Raw genomic sequence first — 18,344 nt, forward strand, 5'->3', positions numbered from 1 at the left:
ATCAAGGGCAAATTGACAATTACAACCATAAAATGAATTTTGGCGATGCAATTTACTAACACCGGTTCGAACCGTTCAGTATTAATATATAATGCACTCGTCGGCTAATTGTATGTTGGCTTTGATGTTATGATTATGGTGTATGTTTTTTTTTTAATTCCACGCGGTGTTAAAGCCCACTCATACTTCTGTACATTGATGAAGTATTAGGAAAAACCTTTTACACTATACTTGTTGGTATGGTTGTATGGCTTTGTTTGTGTATTTCCCCATCTTTGTTTGCACGGCTTCTTTGCCTTCGGGAAGCGTACCTCGGTAACATAATCCATTAATTATATTATGCTGTATGCTAATTAAACACATCCGTCACCACATCGATAGCGGCCATGATACCGATCCGCTAATATGCTTTAGAATATTCACTTCATTCAATTTTCACTTTTGCATGGTAAAAACGCCCACGGTATACTTTCAATGCGAACGGTTTATTACAAACTCCAAGCAGGTTGACTGCACTGCCATTTGGGTTAGTATCACGCGAGATTTAATTAGCATATTACACGAAAACTTTAGCCACGATGATGGCAGAGATATCACCCACAATTGCTCACAGGTCATAATTGGCTTCTCCGATTGACCGATTGATCCAATTTGCATCTCATAAACAAGCTACGATCGACGCATGAAAGTGGATCCCACCAGGGCATCCCCAACTTTACCCCATTCGCTTTTGCCTCGCCTCGTCGAACACAAAAACGTGCATCTTTCTAGCAATGTTGATTGTTCTAACCGTTCACCGGAAGCTTCCACACCAAGCGACCTGCCTCCAAAGCTATACCACAGCCGGTGGCGTGCCACGTTTCATGCTGTCGTTGAACCTCGTACTGCGATAAACACCGCGGGCCAAAAATGGTACACTGTGACCGTTCGGTGTTGCTGGGTGGAAGTAAACTAACAAGGCAGCAAAGTGCCAGCATCCAGCATGCACGGCACGCGCTCCAGCTGTGAGCCTTCGGAGCGAAGACTTCGGCCCTGGTTCGGGTGGAGTTCGGTTTCCCTCACACACGACCACAGGGGAGAAGAACAAACAGATTTGGTTCGGCTTGTGGCAGGATTCGGGAGCGGTGAGGCTGTTCCAACCTGCCCAAAAGCTCCAAACTCCCATTTCAGCGCCCCGAACTGAAATGCTGGCAGTGTGGATGCTGCGACTGCCGGCAGCGCTCGCGCCCGCCTGGGTAGAGTTTTAATCTGTACCGTTTTGCACTCATGGCATGGTTGTGGAATCTGGGGTGCAATTTTTCAAATTACTTGTGCGGCCACGATCTGTGCAGGGATGCTGGTACCGTTTGCTTGCGTTTATGCGAGGAGAATTGTCTAATGCGGCTTAGAGGCTTACGCGTGACCCGATCGAATGGAACAATCAGCCTGCTGGAACCGTGTGCAAGCGCGGAATCTGTTTATTCCTGAAGGAGATACTGACACGATCTCGATGGAAGCAAAACTATTGTTAGTTTGGATGTACAAAAGTTACGTCGGAGAACCGACCTAATGAACCGATGCATCTATCATAAAAACTGAATCATGTTGCAACGGGAGGGTTTCCGAGTAATCAAGCCTGTAATCCCAAAACTCAGTACGTATGAAGCTTCATAAATTAATTCTCATATTCGTATGAATAACCTGCGAAATCCTATGTAAACGATATGTTTTCATTTGAATTCAATTTTTGCAGAATACAGAATGGTTGGAAAATGTTTTTTCCGTTCACTATTTATCCATTCTGTTTCCATTTACTGTCGTGCAGCGAATCAAGCCCGTAAAGACTTTTCAGGCCGTTCACACGGACAGAGGGGGCGTGGAGGCGTCCACGGGATTAACGCCAGGATAACGGATTGACATACGAAGACGCAAGACCGTGAGCGGTTTCGGAAAATCATCAGGCAGGCCAAGACCGCATAAGTGATTGTAGCGTCAGAAAAGTTGGTAAGTATATCTAAGTTATGGATTGTTGTTAAGTTGTAAGATGATCCAATTTAACTAGCCAAACACAAAAGAAGTGCATACAATTTTAATGCTCTTTGTTGGCTGCCATCACGTTTTACATACTAACTACAGGAACCGTATTATGATGGTAAAAAGTGCCCCAACAATATGTTGGTTAGAACACTCTCGAAAAGATTTGCTCTGGGAATGAGGGACACAATGCAGCCTATGTTTCGCTCCCTGCAAATGATTCTGTTTGGCAAGAACAAATTAGTTGCTAATGATAGTTTGTGTTCGGTTAGAGCTTTTGCACTTGGAATATCCTTGACGGTGTATGCATTTACCGGGAAAAAACTACAAAAGCAAATTCTAAATTCCCCTGGCTTTATTATCTTTTCATTCGTAACCTTTTCGTACCGCTGAAAATCTAAAAAAAGATACACGCACACCATGTAAAACTTTCTGAGCTACCCGGTGGGTGGATCTCACTGGAAAGCACGAAACAGGTGAGTAAAAAAAACAACTTAAAATATATCCTCCAATTCTGAAAATGTAAAATCTTCAGCACTCTCATTGAGAATGTGAGCAAACGGTTCAATTTTTCCGCGCTTTTCAATTGTGCTCGCATGAGCTGTAAAGTAAACTTTACGGATTCGCTCAAGTTGCTAAGCGCATGGGTGGCGTTGTTTTTAAGTTTTCGAGCCGCTTTTTCGCACGTCCCGGGGGTGGCTTTTTGTTTCGGCAAGGAACGGTAAGTCAAGATACTACACATATGTTTCATCCGCACCTTACCATTTGAGGGTGTAGCACAGTAGATGGTGCACACGTGTGTGTGTGTACGATTATTGCTTTATGGTAGGTTTTCAATTGTACCTTTTTCCGCGATGGGGCCATTCCGTTGTGTTTACATTCAATTTTCTCAGTTGTTATTTTTCCACGCTAACCGGCTTGTAAAAGAGCAAACAAAACAAGTTCAATCTAAAGCTCTCGTAAGTACACTTTCAGTGTACTCTTTCGCTCCATTTTCTTCATTTCCGTTGGCCTACATTTGGGTCCGGCCCTCCCGTTCCGTAGACACGGCTTTCCGATTACTTTTTCTCATGCCGGAGGAAATTACAGCCTTTTTCCGGTGCACTTTTTGTTTGCGTGCTGCAAGTTCATCATCTCCACTTTCTCCCTGCCACCGTTCAACGATATCGGCGGTAAAGCTCCGGCTGAAAGCGGTTATCGGTCGGTTGGCAAATATAGAAGGGAGATTTTAAAATTTATTCACCCGTTACGCCGCATACTGCAGCGGTGCATCACTGCACATCTTGCAGGAGTGAGTGCGAAATGGTCAGCAAATATTCCGTTGTAATTTGATGCCCACATTGGAAAAGCTTGGAGTTGGATCATCCTCGTGTGCACTCGGCCACGATCCTGGCAGCAGCACCCACCAAATCAATGAACGAAAGCCTGTCATCCAGTGCCAAGAAGTCCAAGATCGGATGGAACGCCTCTCTGGCATCCGATATCGACTCACATCCCAAAAACTCCCGGACTAAAGTGCTCCAAACGGGAACGTTTCTTTTTCTGTGGCGAAAAGCAAGTTTCACATAACGTAGCGCCACGCTCCGGCTAGCGTCGCGTGAAATGAGTCGAAACGAATGCCAAACGACGTTCGGGCGACGACTCGCAAAGCATTTGGCCCGAAATGGCTTCCCAAAAATTGCTTGCCCGGCATCAACATCGGAGCGTTCGGTTCGATTCCACCCGTTAGCTTATCTCCCGCGTCCGCACCCGGGACTGTGCAGCCATGTGCGAATGTTACTTTTTCACGGCCGACGCCAACGGGCTTACGATGGCAAAGTGGAAAACGGGATTTCCCGTGCCGGTTAAACTAGGGCAGCGGGTGCAAGCGGTGAGCTGGAGCAGCACCCGATCTGGTAACACTTTTTGTAGGCATTGTCACACGGTGTACCAGAAGCGAGTGTCCCTGTCTGTTTGCTATCGGAGCTACGGGGAAAAAAAGAGACTCCCAAAAGACACTTTTGTCTGTGCCGTCCCGGAAGGACTTTCAAGATGCTTGTTTAGATTCAGTCGCCCGGTGTGGTGTGTGTGTCTGTGCCTGTATGTGTGTGAATTGCCTACCGGGAAAAATACGCCCGGCAAAGCTCTGTCAGCGAAATGGACACGTTGAGACAAGGCGACGGCAACTCGTTTCTTCAGATCGTATCAGACCCACCCCGGAAGGTGCAAAGCGTCTGCAATTCATATGTACGAGCACTATTCGTTTCGTTAGCTTTTGGACCCCGGTGCGTGTTTCCGTGTACAAACGAGCGCACCGAGTTCCGTACGTGCTCGACGCCGGATCTTGCCCGTGGTTACAGGATCTTTGTCCCATCCCTGCCATCCAAAGCATGTTTACCTACGCCGAAGGCAATGGCACTGTGAGGACGAGTTTGAATGTTTTTTAACTCTTTGTTCCTGCTGCTAGCCTTTTGCTTTGTGACTTCAATCGTTGGAGCATGTGGATGAAAGCAGACAGCACGGGCCGTTAACTTCTGGCCACCTTCTAATGGGCAGTGCTGTGCTGTGTGTTTCTGATGGAGGAAAACATCATCAGCGCAGGCACGTGTTGCTGATTTGAGCTTGAATGCTAGGGCCTTCAGCCAAATGCGCTAGGAGGTTGGCAATGGCAACACGTGACAGAACAAATCAAAGTCCTGGTAGCGGGCTACAAACTAATGGCTCGAATAGGAAATTACCTCCCACATGGTTCAAACAAACCATAATACCAGACAGAGAGAAAGTATGAGTGTGTGAAAGGTAGAAGGCGTTTGGTCTTAGATATATTTGTACCAAGAATAACCGAATGATTCAACATTCAGCTGTAATATGTGTTGGAGCATCAGGAACGGTAATTTTAAAGCCCTAAGCCAAATTTCTCAAATTGAAGGATAACATTTCACAAAAATTGAAATACTTTCCACTGTATAGCTTTGAATTGTAGCCAAGGGATATACCCTTTGTAAAAGGAAATGATCAAATTCCTTCTACCAGGTCTAGCGTGTGTTCATAAATCGACTTTCACATCGATGAATCTCTATAAAATCTTTATGTGGGGAAAAGAAAATCCATTTCAATCCGATTGTATTCATGCTCAATCGGCTGCCTATTCTTTGTACCATGTTAGTCCCAATCCTTTGTACCATCTAATCCCTAGCATTGGTTTTGGATAATGAATTATTAGACAACGCGTTGACATTTTGAGAACGAGATATAGCCTTCCAAACCTTTTAACTGCTAGTTGGAATGACCACATAACATATAATGGTTATGTGTTGTACACCAGCAACCGCTGGAAAGCTCAATCTCTAGAGGATGAAAAATTTTGCGAGAAACGTACACCGAGTAGAGGTTACTTTCTGAGCAATGTCCCAGGGCTAATGGCCAGACATAGGTGGTGCTGCATAAGTTTTGTGGATGATTTGCACACTACGAAAAGTTGAATGAAGCTATATTTCAGCTAACGCTGGAAGGACCGAAGGAGCTCCTAAAAGCTGTGGTCGTTGTTTCTGTTGAAATATAATTCAATTCTCCTCAATTAGAAAACATTGACCGAGTGTATGGGTTTGGAGCTTGTGTTACATGGTTGAAACAATGTTTGTGTACTCAGATTGGACTAATTAAAAATGGAGATTTTTTCAAGGTCAGTTGATGTTCTATCAGAGCTAATGAAGCCACCTTTGAAGTTGGTTGGGCGAAAGTCCCGGATGTTATGATGTCTGAAGAAGCGCGATGTTTTTCATTGAAATAAAGTTAGAAATCGAGTTAAAATTAATTGAGCTTTCCGCTAGCCATGTTTCAAGCTGGTCGCATGTATAATCAGCTACATAAATATTTAATTTCACGATAAACTGAGTTAGAAAATAACTTCCATCTCGAGCTCGATTTAACTTTCACTTCCTGTGAATTCTTCCTCCGGTCAGCCTCTCCTGTCAGACCTAGCAGCATACCGGGGCAAACATCTTAATGGATGATTTTGGCCGCTTAACAACAGTTTGCAAACGTCTTAAAATATTCGCCAGATATCTTACAACCCCAGTCGAAGCCGTATCTAGTGGTAGCCTGGACCTTTTATTTTGCTCCATTTTGCACCGGACGCCAAACAGCATCGTACCGGAATGTCTGACAGAAGCGGTTGATTAATGAACTTTGCAGCATACTTTGTGTGTGTGTGTTGCAAGTAAATTTCAGCTCGCGCAAAATATGAATGGTGAGTTTACGGGTTAGGAAAAAGAAACAAAATGCTTTCTTTCACAAGCATATTACCATCCTGGTACAGTGATTTGCTCTCCGGGGTACTGACCAGTCTCCAACATAGGGGTCTACGTTTTAGTGGAGGGAGCAATTAAAGTTCATCCGCTGAAAGCATTTCACTGTTTTTCCTTTACAGGAGTGGCACTTGAAGAGTAAAGTTTTCCTTATGTCTCACTGTGCGACCTTGGGTGCATAGGATGACCCGACATGGCATTACTGTGCAGAAAGAAATGCATTTTATTTTGAGTGCAGTGTGCGTCCTTCGTTGTGCTTTTATGATCACACGGCCGTTTTGTGCCGTTTATTAGCTTACTGTGTTTTAACATGATGAATCGGACTAGCTTGTTGATGATGGCGCATTTTACAACGAAATTGTGTTGCACAAATCAATCAGTTAAATTGAAAACGTTCTTGTCAGCTCGCAGACTGAGTAAATGGTAATATAAAAAAAAGCATACAGCCACCATACCGTACTCGTACTGGCACCATCAAAACATTCACATCGAAACTCTTTACTAAGGGTGTTTGGGGTTTCCGGTTCTCGGTTATGCGTAATTTATTATCCACGCAAACCGCAACCAAACCACCTAGCCTCACCATTTTCCCGTTAGGCTTAGGTTAGACGATCAATGAACGCTTTTAGATGATGATTAATTCACAGCGGTGAAACGTTGTTGTGAAAAGTTTGTTTAATAGAGTCAATATTTGATGTTGGTTACAGTGGCGAGATGGATGGAGGGAAATTAATTTGTTGTGATAGTGATAATGATGATAATCATGGAAGCATTTAAAAAAGAAAATTAAACTACTTTGGAAATGGGTGCCATTTATTTGTTCAATCCCTGTTTTTGTGTAGCTCTAGTACAGATGGTTGATGGTAAACATTTACTATTTAATTGGTTGAATCAAAGTTAGTCAGTGAATAGATGCATTTGTGTTTTTACAATGAGTACAGTGACAGACAGGCTAACAGGTTATAGCAAAAAAAGCAGAAACATTTCGAACAGAGTTATTTAACTGTATAACGCATTAGCTATTCGCACAAGTGATTTAATACACAATTTGAAACGATGTTAAAAAAATATATATGAATGATGGTGAAAATAATTATTCTATCTATACATAGCTACTGTTAACAACCATGCACGTCGAGTCATCACCAAAATCCTTTACATTTTCCAAAAGTTCTTGATTAGACAGTATCATTGCTGCAGAGTGGATAATGATGATTTTGGCTAATAATGGTTTTTATAATAAACTTAATAAACTGCCTTAAGGTCTTTCGTAGTCTATCCCTTGGTATAGTTGTCAAATTGCACGACTTGACAACATGCCCGTCTTGACGCCCCGAATGGGCCTTTATATGTCCAATATGAATCGCAGAATGAATTATCTTTACTCCAAAGAATAAGTGATTTTTACTGCCAACCGTTTTAGGAACCAAAAGTAAGAGCACGGTTTAGCAATTACATGAAATGTTTATTCAAAATGGAAATTCATCCGTAGCAAAATGAACAAGAGTCAAAGTAATTATGAAGTTAAAATGAAAAAAATTAAATAGTTACTAGTTGCGCGAATAATGTACTACAGCGTGAGTTTATTCATTGAAAACTGTGGTAGTTTGTCTGGAAAATAGCATCTGACTCATCATAAGGTATAGTTTTAAGTGTTTAACCAAGAAAGGAGACAATACAATACTGAGGCGATCCCTTGGTAGAATGGACCGTCCTCCCTTGCTAAGGACTGACTACCCGTCTGCGTGGTGCTGAATAAGTCTCGAAAACCTATACAGGCGGCCGGCCGGCATGTCTGCTTAGGACATAACGGACGTCAAAAATATTAAACAAATAAATATATTACAGGATTTAAAACCTGTGCATTCACTGACCGCCGATTAAGGTTTCACTACACCGCCCGAATTTTGGCGAGTTAAAAATTATTTCAAATAAAACTGAGACGATTGATTGATTGAAGGAGCATTTCTTAAAATCGCATTGAACCGGATGAAAGTACAGCAAATCTGAATATTCTCTGATATTTGTATGCCCTGCATTGTATGTAGTTGGTAGAATTTATTAATTAATAGAACAATCCTTCTTTTGGCATAAAAAGCGTTACCAGTTGATAAATAATGATTTATTAAATTAAAGCACACGATAGTACACAGAGTTTGTGTTTCAAAATGTTTCTTTATTTAAATGTCCCAGTATACATGGTTTAATGCATTATGGCGATTATACTTGGCCCTTTGCAGTACATCTTTGCTGTTAGTTGACATCGTCTAAGCCAAGCGCTGTTGTATGTTTGCTTGATTTTAAAGCATTTCCCTCGTTCTCCCTTTGTCTTATGCTTTGTGTGGAAGCATTGCATTCCTTCGTGTTAGTTCCATATCTGATTCGTCCAGTGGCATACTTTTCGCATAACTACAGTATGCATGGGGCAAACTACTTATGATCCGTCTTCTGGAATCCGGATATGTTTTCTGCGAAATCCATATAGTCCAGCTTCTCGAGCAGTTGTCCCTCGTCGTTGAGCTGTGGTCCGCGTGTGATGACAGCGTCATCTACTGCTTCGTTCGCCTCGGCCAGCGTGAATCGATCACCGTAAGTAGTTATGTCGTGAACGAAACTAGAAAAACGGAAACAGAGAAAAAACCAACACAGCGGTCGAAAGCGGAAAGATCGTTTACCACAGGAAGAAACATTAAACAAAATCAACTACAAACACACATACACGAGCTCCATTTCCATCCATTCACATACCATCGAGTGAATGTTTGAGTTTTTCTACACTCCCCAAACTTTTTGCCCTTTTCACTTTGCATTTCCGTGCGGAAGAATCGCAGTTTTGTTCTGTTTGCAAACAGCGAGCAGTGCTTTAGTCCGGACCCATTCGGTTAGCCTCGAAGCGGTGGCCTTTTTGGTGGAAAGCGCCGATCGCATCTCACCGAATCATTCCGGCCGGGTAAAGTTTTTTAATTAAACCCAGTCCGCCCCGGTTTCCCATACCGTTTTTTGGCAAGCCGCTCGACCTAATTCATCGTATCGACCGGAGCCGGGGCCGTTCACTTCCCCAGTTCTCATCGCATCAGCACTCCTCCTTACCGTTCCTTGTCGATGAAGCCTGTGTTGGCCTTGTCCCACATTCGGAATGCACCGACCATAACGTCTTGCGGTGCTAGCCCGTTGGCACGCTGCAGCATCAGAAGCAGAAATACGTCCAAGTTGAGCGGCTGCACTACCTGTAAGGAGAGAGTGCAGTGTTTCACACTTAGAACTCGAGTTTTTGGACGATTCCTTGGACGGTGGTAAATTTACGGATTTTAATTGAGTTGGTGTAATGGGTACTTCCGATTCCGGCAGTGGACAAATACGAACAAATACATAGAAGCTAAGGTGCTACAATTTATCCTATCTTGCCCGAAGTTCCTACCGGTTCCGTCCGGTACTAGTCGGCGTCGAGAGATTATTTGAATTTCAAATGGGTTCATTTTCCTGCTGGTTTACATCGGTTGAGGAAAAGGGAGTACTGCAACTACAGTTCCATGCGACCGTTAGCGAACGAGTTGTAAATGGCAGAACGGAAACTTCTTTCAGACTATGCTAATGATGGTAATTCTTGCTCATTTGCTTCTTTATCTTGCTTGGTAAATTGAAGGTGAGGCAATCAGCGGCCTTTCGAGAAAACGGCGAGGATAATGCTGTTGAACACTATGATCTAGCCGTTTAGATAGCATCTTTGTTAATATTTTCTTGGTGGAAAAATGTTCTTTGTTGGTTCCAAGGTTGGCGTTTGAATCGAAAATGCTATGCAAATCAGCGTTGGAGCTTGTATCAAACATGTTAGTGTCATTAGAGATATCCACTTGTTGGAGAGAATGTTTAGAATATGAAGTGACGCTCAGCTATTCAGTCCCACTTACCCCCTCGAACATCTTATCGATGTCGTACTCAGATTTGTCCACACCGAGCGTCAGGAAGGTGTTTTTTAGATCCTGCTCACTAATAACTCCATCACCGTCGAGATCAAACAAGCAAAAGGCTTTCTTGAGCTCGTACACCTTTGGTTGGTTAAGATCCTTCAGGAAATCCATCACCAGCTGGAAGCAACGGACTCGTTACTCGCACACTCACGTTTGACAACGAGCATGGCTAGGCGAAGATGTTTTATAGCGAATCCCGCTGGAAGCAGTTTTGATCACGATCATATGTCTGCACCTGTTCTGCCGGTGGTTGGGAAAATGTTCATATTTTTAACCACCTAATCTTTTCTTATCCAGATCAACGAAATCAAAATGATGTCATCAATGTGCCCTGAATGTAATTAAGCCGTGTTTTTCGGAAAATTTAATTAGACAACATTCTGTACCACCACCAACGAAACGAAATGCTTACGAATGAAGAAAATATATTTATTGAGCGTATTGACATACATGCATGCTGACTTAGTAGGTAAGGGAAGTGGTGCAACTATTCTGGTTCAACTTCTAACGGCCGCTTTCCGCTCGGTGGCCTCTTTTACGACGTTATTTAGCCGCTGGAAGCGATCGATCGCAGTGTACAGGAATTCGGCCGCACGCTTAACGCGCTCGGGTGTGATCTGTTCGCCGACGGTTTGTACGATATCTTGGGCCGTCTCCTGAGTGCCGGTCAGAAATTTGGCATTGCGGAACGACAGCGTGCAGAATGGGGTGAAGAAACAGGTCAGCGAGGTGAGAATCGTGCCGAAGAACAGCACTCCGACTGAACCGACCAACACGGACACTAGGCGGCCCACAAACGTAACCAACGATCGTGCACTGGGCAGCAACGTGCGCATTGATGTGAGCAGTGACGGTGAGTCTTTCTCCATCGGGGCCGGAATGAGAAACCCTTCGAATCCGCCGGTCGGAATGGCAGCGAATGCGGTGCCAGAATCGAACGGGGCACCACCGAAGTAGGGTGACGCCGGGTACGGATGGCCGGTGTAGGAGTGAACGTACTGCTGAACAGCATCCTGTGGCAGGAACTTTTGGTATAGCGATGGATCGTACGCTGGATTTTCGAGCTGCAGAGGTTTTTCTACTGCGGTGATGGGTTTGATCACTGCTGGTTGTGGCTGCGACTGTTGGCCAGATTGTTCCGGCTGGGCCAAAGTGGTTCCAGCTAGTAAAAGCAACAATAGAAACGACATCTTGCTCACGGTTTCGAACGACTTTATAACACAGGAACGTAACGGAGTGACTTCTGCACTGGAACACGGTTGGTGTGCAACTAAACTCTGAGCTCAGCGTGTCCTTGCGCTCTTATATGGCCGTCAGCCTCACAGCATCCTTAGCGCTCACTTGCAAGGATCTAACCCAAACAATGAAGGCACAGCATTCCAGGAAGACGAAGTAAGATAAGATTTCCGAACCGAAATGATTTACATTGGTTTGCAATTAGCTCTAACGGGGAAGGAAATCGCTCACAAAACGTAAACCACTCAGGGTAAAGGTGCAAACGTAAGAATGGGACAGGTCGAGGGACGGGGAAAAGAGAAAACAAAAACAACAGGTACATCGCCATCCTGGCACATCCTGTCCCTTGCACTGATAATGTAGCTGTAATGGGCTTTCGAAAATCCTATCCGGTCATTTGCACTGCACGTCCTGCAGGTGCACACACCTTTTGCTGTTTGTTGTAACACAGTATAAGGGAATGTGCGATAACACCTCCACAGGTAGGATCGAAAGTAGGTTCTTTGAATGGCAGATATTGTCACGGTATCCTTTTGCTATCCTCGACGGGTGTGTGTGTGTTGAGCATCATTTTTCTAATTCAGTTTTCCAGTATGTCCCGGTGCGTCAAGTGCCAAAAGCATTATCGTTGGCGTGCAATTTTGAGCATGTTCAGCGTCAACATCCAAATAACCCACTCGCCCATCTGTGTGGTGTTCCACTTGTAAGCCTTGGGAAAAAGGGCTGAACAGTTTCAGTCATTCATTTGTTAATCGGAAGATCTGCTTTCTTACTACCTGTGTTGGTATCGGGCCATTCATTTGGTGTTTCTAGTTTTAAAGATATTTTTGAAACCTTTTTTATCTTTTAGACATTTTTTAAATTTTTGTTGTCGTACATATTGCTTGTTTTCTTTCTTCACATCCTTTCAAAGAGTTTCCACTGCATTCTTAAAAAACTGGTTCAAAAATAAGATTATAAGAAAAGTTAAATAAAAACGAGTTGCATAAAGCGCTCTTTTGTCTGATATGGTTTATTTAAGAGATTTAAAAAAAGGCTTCCAATAACAAACTGCCTATACACTAGCGTACAACGACAAATGGGAGCAAGTACATCCTTATGCTTTAGAAAAATGTAGCTAACAGTGCTATTTCTAACCATTACCGACTTCACCCGACCCGACTTCACATAGACCCAACCTTACTACTGCTTCAACTTTGACCGGAACAATCCCGCTAACGTTTCTGCTCCAGTTTCGTTGATCTCTTTGTAGCCGTGTCCTTGTAGCTCATCTTTGCACTTTTGCAACCAGGCACGTACACGCGGGTACGGATGGAGGTCGAACTGGAATGCTTCGATTTGTGAGACCGTGACGCACAGCGCAATGTCCGCTATCGTGAAGTGGTTGGCCGCCGACCATTGGTACTGTTTCAGCATTGCCTCGAACCAACCGAGCGCTTCGGCCAGCTTTGCCTTCTTCGTTTGGTCTAGGTGAGCGCCGAGCTGGATGGTTGGAAACTGGGTGGGGAGCGGGCAGTGCGGAGAAAAAAGCGATAGAATTTACGTTAGCTTCAAATATCAAACGACAAAAACGAGGTGTTTGCTTACATAGTAATCGACGACACGCTGGTAAAGCGTACCAAGATCGAAATGCAGCCGCTGATCGACGATGGCTCGGGAGCGAAAATCTTTCGGATAGAGGTTTTCATCCTTCCCGTAAGCTGATACCAGATACGCAAGAATCACTCGGCTGGAACGGGAAGATTATGCTTTAATCGAGGCACATTAAATAGAGCAGACTAACAAATTCTCAGAAAAGGTAAGGGCTGCGGCATGGAATATTCGTGTTTTGTTCATGTAATACGTTAGTGTTGGAAATGTTCCATGTCGTTTAAATTTGACTGAGATCTTGTCTAAATTATATGCTTATCGTGAGTTTCTACAATGTCGAGTATCTAATTGATCTAATTGGAGTTAAGTGGAAGAGGACTACTTTTTCAAACAATAATATAATGTTGATGCCGAACATATCTGTTTTATGTAGTTTTTTTTAAATATAAAGATGGTTTATATTTCATTTCGACGTTATGTCCATTGAATAACGATACATAAATAAATTAATAATAAGATATGAATAAATAAAAAAACAAATAAACAAATAAATAAATAAGAAAATAAAAATGACTAGATAAATCACTAAATTAATGAAGAAATAAAAGTAAACAAATAAATTAATAAAGAAATAAATAAATAAATAAATAAATAAGTAAATAAATAAATAGTCAAATAAATAAATAAATAAATAAATAAATAAACAAATAAATAAATAAATTTATAAATTAATAAATTTATAAATAAATAAATAAATTAATAAAAAAAATTAAATAAAGAAAAAAATAAATTAATAAATAAATAAACAAATCAAATTTTTTAAAAAAAAAATAAGTAAATAAAAAATAAATAAATAAATAAATAAATAAATAAATAAATACATAAATAAAAATAAATACATAAATACATAAATCAATAAATACTTTATCCGTTACGTGACAAATGCTTTAAGCTATGAAGCAGCTTTATGCTTTTTCTATGAAAAAAATAAGCCAATTGGTCTATTCGCCTGTTTCAATCAGTAATTTAAATCTAATCTTAAAATCCATCATTCTTCATTGCAAGCCATTTGCGGTTTACAATTATTGAGGCGTTTTAGTATGCTTTTATAGTTCTTACTGTGCTTTTTTCTATCTCCTCTATAACTTGTACCATGAGGAAGTATACTATTTAACAACTGCTTAGCAATAAAGTAGTACAACAACAGGCGACAAGAAGGTGAGGTAATTGTTTTCAACACGGAGCCACTTCAGTCATGCAATCGAACGATCTATAACCTAGTAGCTCGTTTGACATTTTCAACTGTGTGAAAGTGTGTTAAAGCTATCCTTTGGCGCCTTGAAACTCGGCATCGGAATGTAAAAAAAGACAGCCCACAGGCACGTAAACACAAACATCAACTAATACTCGACGCTTCGTCTTCATTGAGCCCGCCCGCTTGCCACGAATGGGCTATTCCATTAATAATCATTTACCACCGCGGCCATCGTTCAATACGAAGCCACGAAACACGGACGGTAACCATTTCGCCGAATTGTGTCATTGATTTTCACCGGTGTGTCGCTTTCACACGCTTACAACATTCACACTCATGCTGGCCGCGTGGTATCACGTGCCCAGCACCCAGAAATAGATCTACGGAACTCATCCCCCCACCCGTGCGCTCGTGTGAGGTAAGGTGAAAATCCAATAAACACACACGCATTGGAAAATTGGGCAAATCCAAAAGAAAAAAAATAACGCGTTCCTCCAACATAACCGGGAACACCGCGGAATGATAAGAAAAACACATCACGTTCGTCGCTTTTGATGGGGCCAAGGTTTAAGTTTATGTTGGTGCTTTAAAAAACAGGTATATGGGGTTGTGTTAGGAAAATCGATACGTTCCACCGCGGTGTTTCTTACCTCTCCCACAGCACCAGCCCGTGATCGTCCAGTGTCGGTATGCAGTGCTGTGGGTTGAGCTCGACAAAGTCCGGTTTCAGTTGCTCGCCCTCCATCACGTTCAGCGCTTTCAGCTCCAGCTCGACGCCGATCATCTTGGCCAGCAGCAGCACCGATCGGCACGGTGGCGATGGCGGCAGATAATACAGCACTGGCGTCATTGGGCCGCGCCTGCAAATCAAAACAAAAAACGCAACGAAACGATCAAAATGCAGCACATCACACCCGAGCTCGCGTATCGTTCTAATTATGCTTCACGCTCGGGCAAAAATGGAAACAGCCAAGCCGCCGGGATAAAGCGTAACACAAATGACACTAAGAGCGGTACCAGCTAGGAAAAGGATTAAATTAATGACCACAATAATAGTACCGCCTGAAAGCATAACGCGATGGGCGGGTGCCTGTTCGCTTCGGCTAGCACGCACCCGGCTAATCACCCAATTAACATTTCCGATTACCGCTTCCGGCACACTTACTTGACAAATTTGGATTGGATCACGGCAACACTCTCGATACAGTTACCCAGCTTGACGGTGATGATGGTGTGGTGGCGGTGGTGGTGGTTGTGTTATCCTTTCCACGGTTCCAACCAGCTGTGGATGGTCCAGAGCGGACGTACCAAAGGATCGTGTAGACCTGCGGTAGACTGTGGCACAACAAGCAGAACAGAACTCTCGGTATCGACATCCAACGTGATGCCACGTCAGTTCCAGTACACTATGGTCGGTGAATCAGCACCGTGAAGCCGAACAAATACTCGAGCTTTGTTGTACTTGGCGCCGGGGGTGGCCTTGCCTGCGGGAAGGGGTTCCGGGAAATCTACCAAACCCAACCCGGCCTGGCCACGAGAGTTTCCTTTGCTAAACTCGTTTGCTAAAATGTAGAGATATTGCGTTGGGACAATGATGTCGCCGATGGTTTGCGCTGCAACAGTTTTCTTGCTAACATCAAATTTGCGAGTTTGCCTTTCAAGATTTCCGGGGGTGAATCATGCACGACTGGACCCGGTTCGGATGTGTCACTAGCAAACCGTACCGCAGAGACCTTGGACCCTTTAGAAAACTCTCGCAATTAGTTGTCGGTATCTAACATGCAACGGTCTAGAACAACGCGCGCGCGTACACACACACGCCCCACGGACGGATAGATCGGAACTGAACACGAGTGGATGGAACGTAGCTGGACATACAAGCGACTTCAGCGCATCTCCATCGTCCATCGACGCGACTGCAACCAAACACACAGCCGCGGCCTCCGGGTTGTTGAAACCGTAGTAAAGGGAACGGCCGTGCACGTGCAACCAAGGTATGTAGGACCGTCCCGGTCTGTCGGGCTGTACACTGGCAACGAGCCCTTCGGAAATCAGTGCGCCCACGGTTGGAGCACATGGCGCATAGGAATGGGCAGGGAATGGGAGGAGACCTGTTACTATGGTACGGTGTTTTGTTATGGTACCTCAAGGTTCGATTCGGTTGCCTAGGCGAAGGCGCGCGAGCGAGCGACGTTTTTGCAAAGTTGTTCGTCATCGTGCGAACTTCTGGCACGGGGTGGGAGCGTATGATTTCCGCGTGTCGTCACTACTTTTGAGTGGGACAACAACGGGGCGCACAATGAGGGTTTAGAGAATTAGGACATATTTTCAAAAACATGTTTCACTGAAGCGACGGCAAGAGTTTCGCTTGGGACGTAACTTAGCGTGTTTTGTGAAAATTAATTGCAGGTTGGAATAATCATGTTATTATAATAGCATTGTTATAATGAAATTCATTTTCAATGAGGAGTAAATGTATCGCTTCATATCAAAATTCGATTTAATTGTTAATACTCTGAATAGCAACAAATTGCCGTATTTGAAACTCATACCAGGCACACACGACCATGCACGCTGTTCTTTATTACGTCACCAACATTCTTCTCCACTTACATCGCATTCCAACTAGCAGCACAAACACACTGTCCAACACGTCAGAGCGTGAGTGAGAAATTACAATAATTATAGCGTCCATAGTTCTACAATCTCGGCAGCCTGTTCGTCCGCTTGCCCGTCCGACGTACATCGTGCCAGATGGTTGACAAACGGTTTTGTTTCGGAAATTAAGGCTTATCAACAGTAGCCGACCCATAATCACGCACGATGCAGGAATGTTGCATTCATGTTCTATGCACGTGCACTTCACAGTGTGAATTGTGCAAAAGGCTCGTTATGGCACAATGGAATGATTTAAACAATTGAGTGGCAGGTAATTTTTGATGCTAATTTTCTTGCTGGACAATCCAGAAAATGCTTCGTCACCGGCAATGATGGAGAACAAAAACGGGTGGTGTTTGAAATTTGTTTGATCGTATCGATCGAACTGGTTTATTAAAGCTATTGATGGTTCAGTATAAGAATTTTCAACAGAATGGATAATAACTGCACATGTTTTCCAGAACCCATATTGTACAAGACGTAATACACTCCATGGCATGTTGAAGGCCTCACACTGTGTTGTGCTGTGGTGCTTTCGGTTTAGTATTCGTTTAAGATGGTGTGCTCAAGCGGTTATTATGTGTTGTTGGTCTTCATGGAAACTGATATGTGTGCAGTTTAATGTTTTCAGTTTCATTGAAATACTTTATCAACTTAATTAATTACATGTTACTCGATGCAAAATGCAAACAGATTATTTACAATTTAATTAATATTAAATATATTCATTAAAAATACATGTACAGATAGTCGTACAATGTCCTCTTTTATAGGTTAATGCCTTTACAGTAATACTTTTACAAGCACTCTTCGTCACTCACATTAAAATAATAGGAACTCTGCTCAAACTGTTGCGTGACTTTTGTACCGCACCGTAAACCAACTTTGAAGTGGTGCAATTAGTTAAGCGTATTTCTGTTTGTTTCGTGCTCTGTTCAACGCCGCTAGAAACTTTCCATTTTACTTCGCTTTGATTGGCTACGTGAGGTCAGGTGCGTAATTTCCCTCCAATCAGCTGGTAGGTCAAGATGCTAACTAGTATGGTCCTTGTATATATTTTAGCTCATAAACTCTTTACTAGTGAACTGAATCAGCTGCCAGCGTGATTGTGCTTATCACGCACCTATATTCATTCGAGCAGGTGTTGCTATCGTTCTACAGCACGCAATAATATTGATTTTGTTTTCATTTTTCAAACACGATTTATTATGTGTTACATAATACAAAAAAGCGACAAAATATTTGAAGAATGAATATTAGCCTATAGTAATTGTTGTAAAATACTGATACAACGACTTCAGTTAACCCTTGTGATTCGAATATTCTTAAAGACTCAGT

The 18,344-nt window shown here is 42.9% G+C and overlaps 3 protein-coding genes across 3 annotated transcripts; all 3 read right to left on the bottom strand.

The window, feature by feature from the left end:
* Positions 1-8,685: 8,685 nt before the first annotated feature.
* LOC120951700 (myosin regulatory light chain 2, atrial isoform) lies at positions 8,686-10,403 on the bottom strand. The gene is made up of 3 exons (XM_040370551.2): positions 10,208-10,403; positions 9,390-9,526; positions 8,686-8,913 (listed from the first exon to the last, which is right to left on the bottom strand). Exons 1-3 carry the CDS (start codon positions 10,376-10,378, stop codon positions 8,730-8,732), a joined length of 492 nt encoding a protein of 163 aa, XP_040226485.1. The 5' UTR covers positions 10,379-10,403; the 3' UTR covers positions 8,686-8,729.
* A 272-nt stretch (positions 10,404-10,675) lies between these two features.
* Positions 10,676-12,308, bottom strand: LOC120951883 (uncharacterized). Its single transcript, XM_040370874.2, has one exon. The coding sequence runs from the start codon at positions 11,455-11,457 to the stop codon at positions 10,765-10,767; it is 693 nt and encodes a 230-aa protein (XP_040226808.2). The 5' UTR covers positions 11,458-12,308; the 3' UTR covers positions 10,676-10,764.
* Positions 12,309-12,499: 191 nt separating this feature from the next.
* LOC120952433 (glutathione S-transferase D7) lies at positions 12,500-16,391 on the bottom strand. The gene is made up of 4 exons (XM_040371761.2): positions 15,514-16,391; positions 14,999-15,208; positions 13,091-13,232; positions 12,500-13,000 (listed from the first exon to the last, which is right to left on the bottom strand). The coding sequence occupies exons 2-4, from the start codon at positions 15,196-15,198 to the stop codon at positions 12,686-12,688; spliced, it is 657 nt and encodes a 218-aa protein (XP_040227695.1). The 5' UTR covers positions 15,199-15,208; positions 15,514-16,391; the 3' UTR covers positions 12,500-12,685.
* Positions 16,392-18,344: the final 1,953 nt, after the last annotated feature.

This window comes from Anopheles coluzzii, chromosome 2 (assembly GCF_943734685.1).
Source record: "Anopheles coluzzii chromosome 2, AcolN3, whole genome shotgun sequence".
Classification (NCBI taxonomy): domain Eukaryota; kingdom Metazoa; phylum Arthropoda; class Insecta; order Diptera; family Culicidae; genus Anopheles; species Anopheles coluzzii.

What these genes read in the sequence shown, in the direction of transcription:
- LOC120952433 (XM_040371761.2), bottom strand. Translation starts at nt 15,198, where the DNA reads ATGACGCCAGTGCTGTATTATCTGCCGCCATCGCCACCGTGCCGATCG. An exon ending in GGGCTGGTGCTGTGGGAGAG is followed by an intron (nt 13,233 to 14,998) that starts GTAAGAAACACC and finishes TTCCCGTTCCAG; the next exon opens with CCGAGTGATTCTTGCGTATC. An exon ending in AGCGTGTCGTCGATTACTAT is followed by an intron (nt 13,001 to 13,090) that starts GTAAGCAAACAC and finishes CTCCCCACCCAG; the next exon opens with TTTCCAACCATCCAGCTCGG.
- LOC120951700 (XM_040370551.2), bottom strand. Translation starts at nt 10,378, where the DNA reads ATGGATTTCCTGAAGGATCTTAACCAACCAAAGGTGTACGAGCTCAAG. An exon ending in TCGATAAGATGTTCGAGGGG is followed by an intron (nt 9,527 to 10,207) that starts GTAAGTGGGACT and finishes CTCTCCTTACAG; the next exon opens with GTAGTGCAGCCGCTCAACTT. An exon ending in GGCTTCATCGACAAGGAACG is followed by an intron (nt 8,914 to 9,389) that starts GTAAGGAGGAGT and finishes CCGTTTTTCTAG; the next exon opens with TTTCGTTCACGACATAACTA.
- LOC120951883 (XM_040370874.2), bottom strand. Translation starts at nt 11,457, where the DNA reads ATGTCGTTTCTATTGTTGCTTTTACTAGCTGGAACCACTTTGGCCCAG.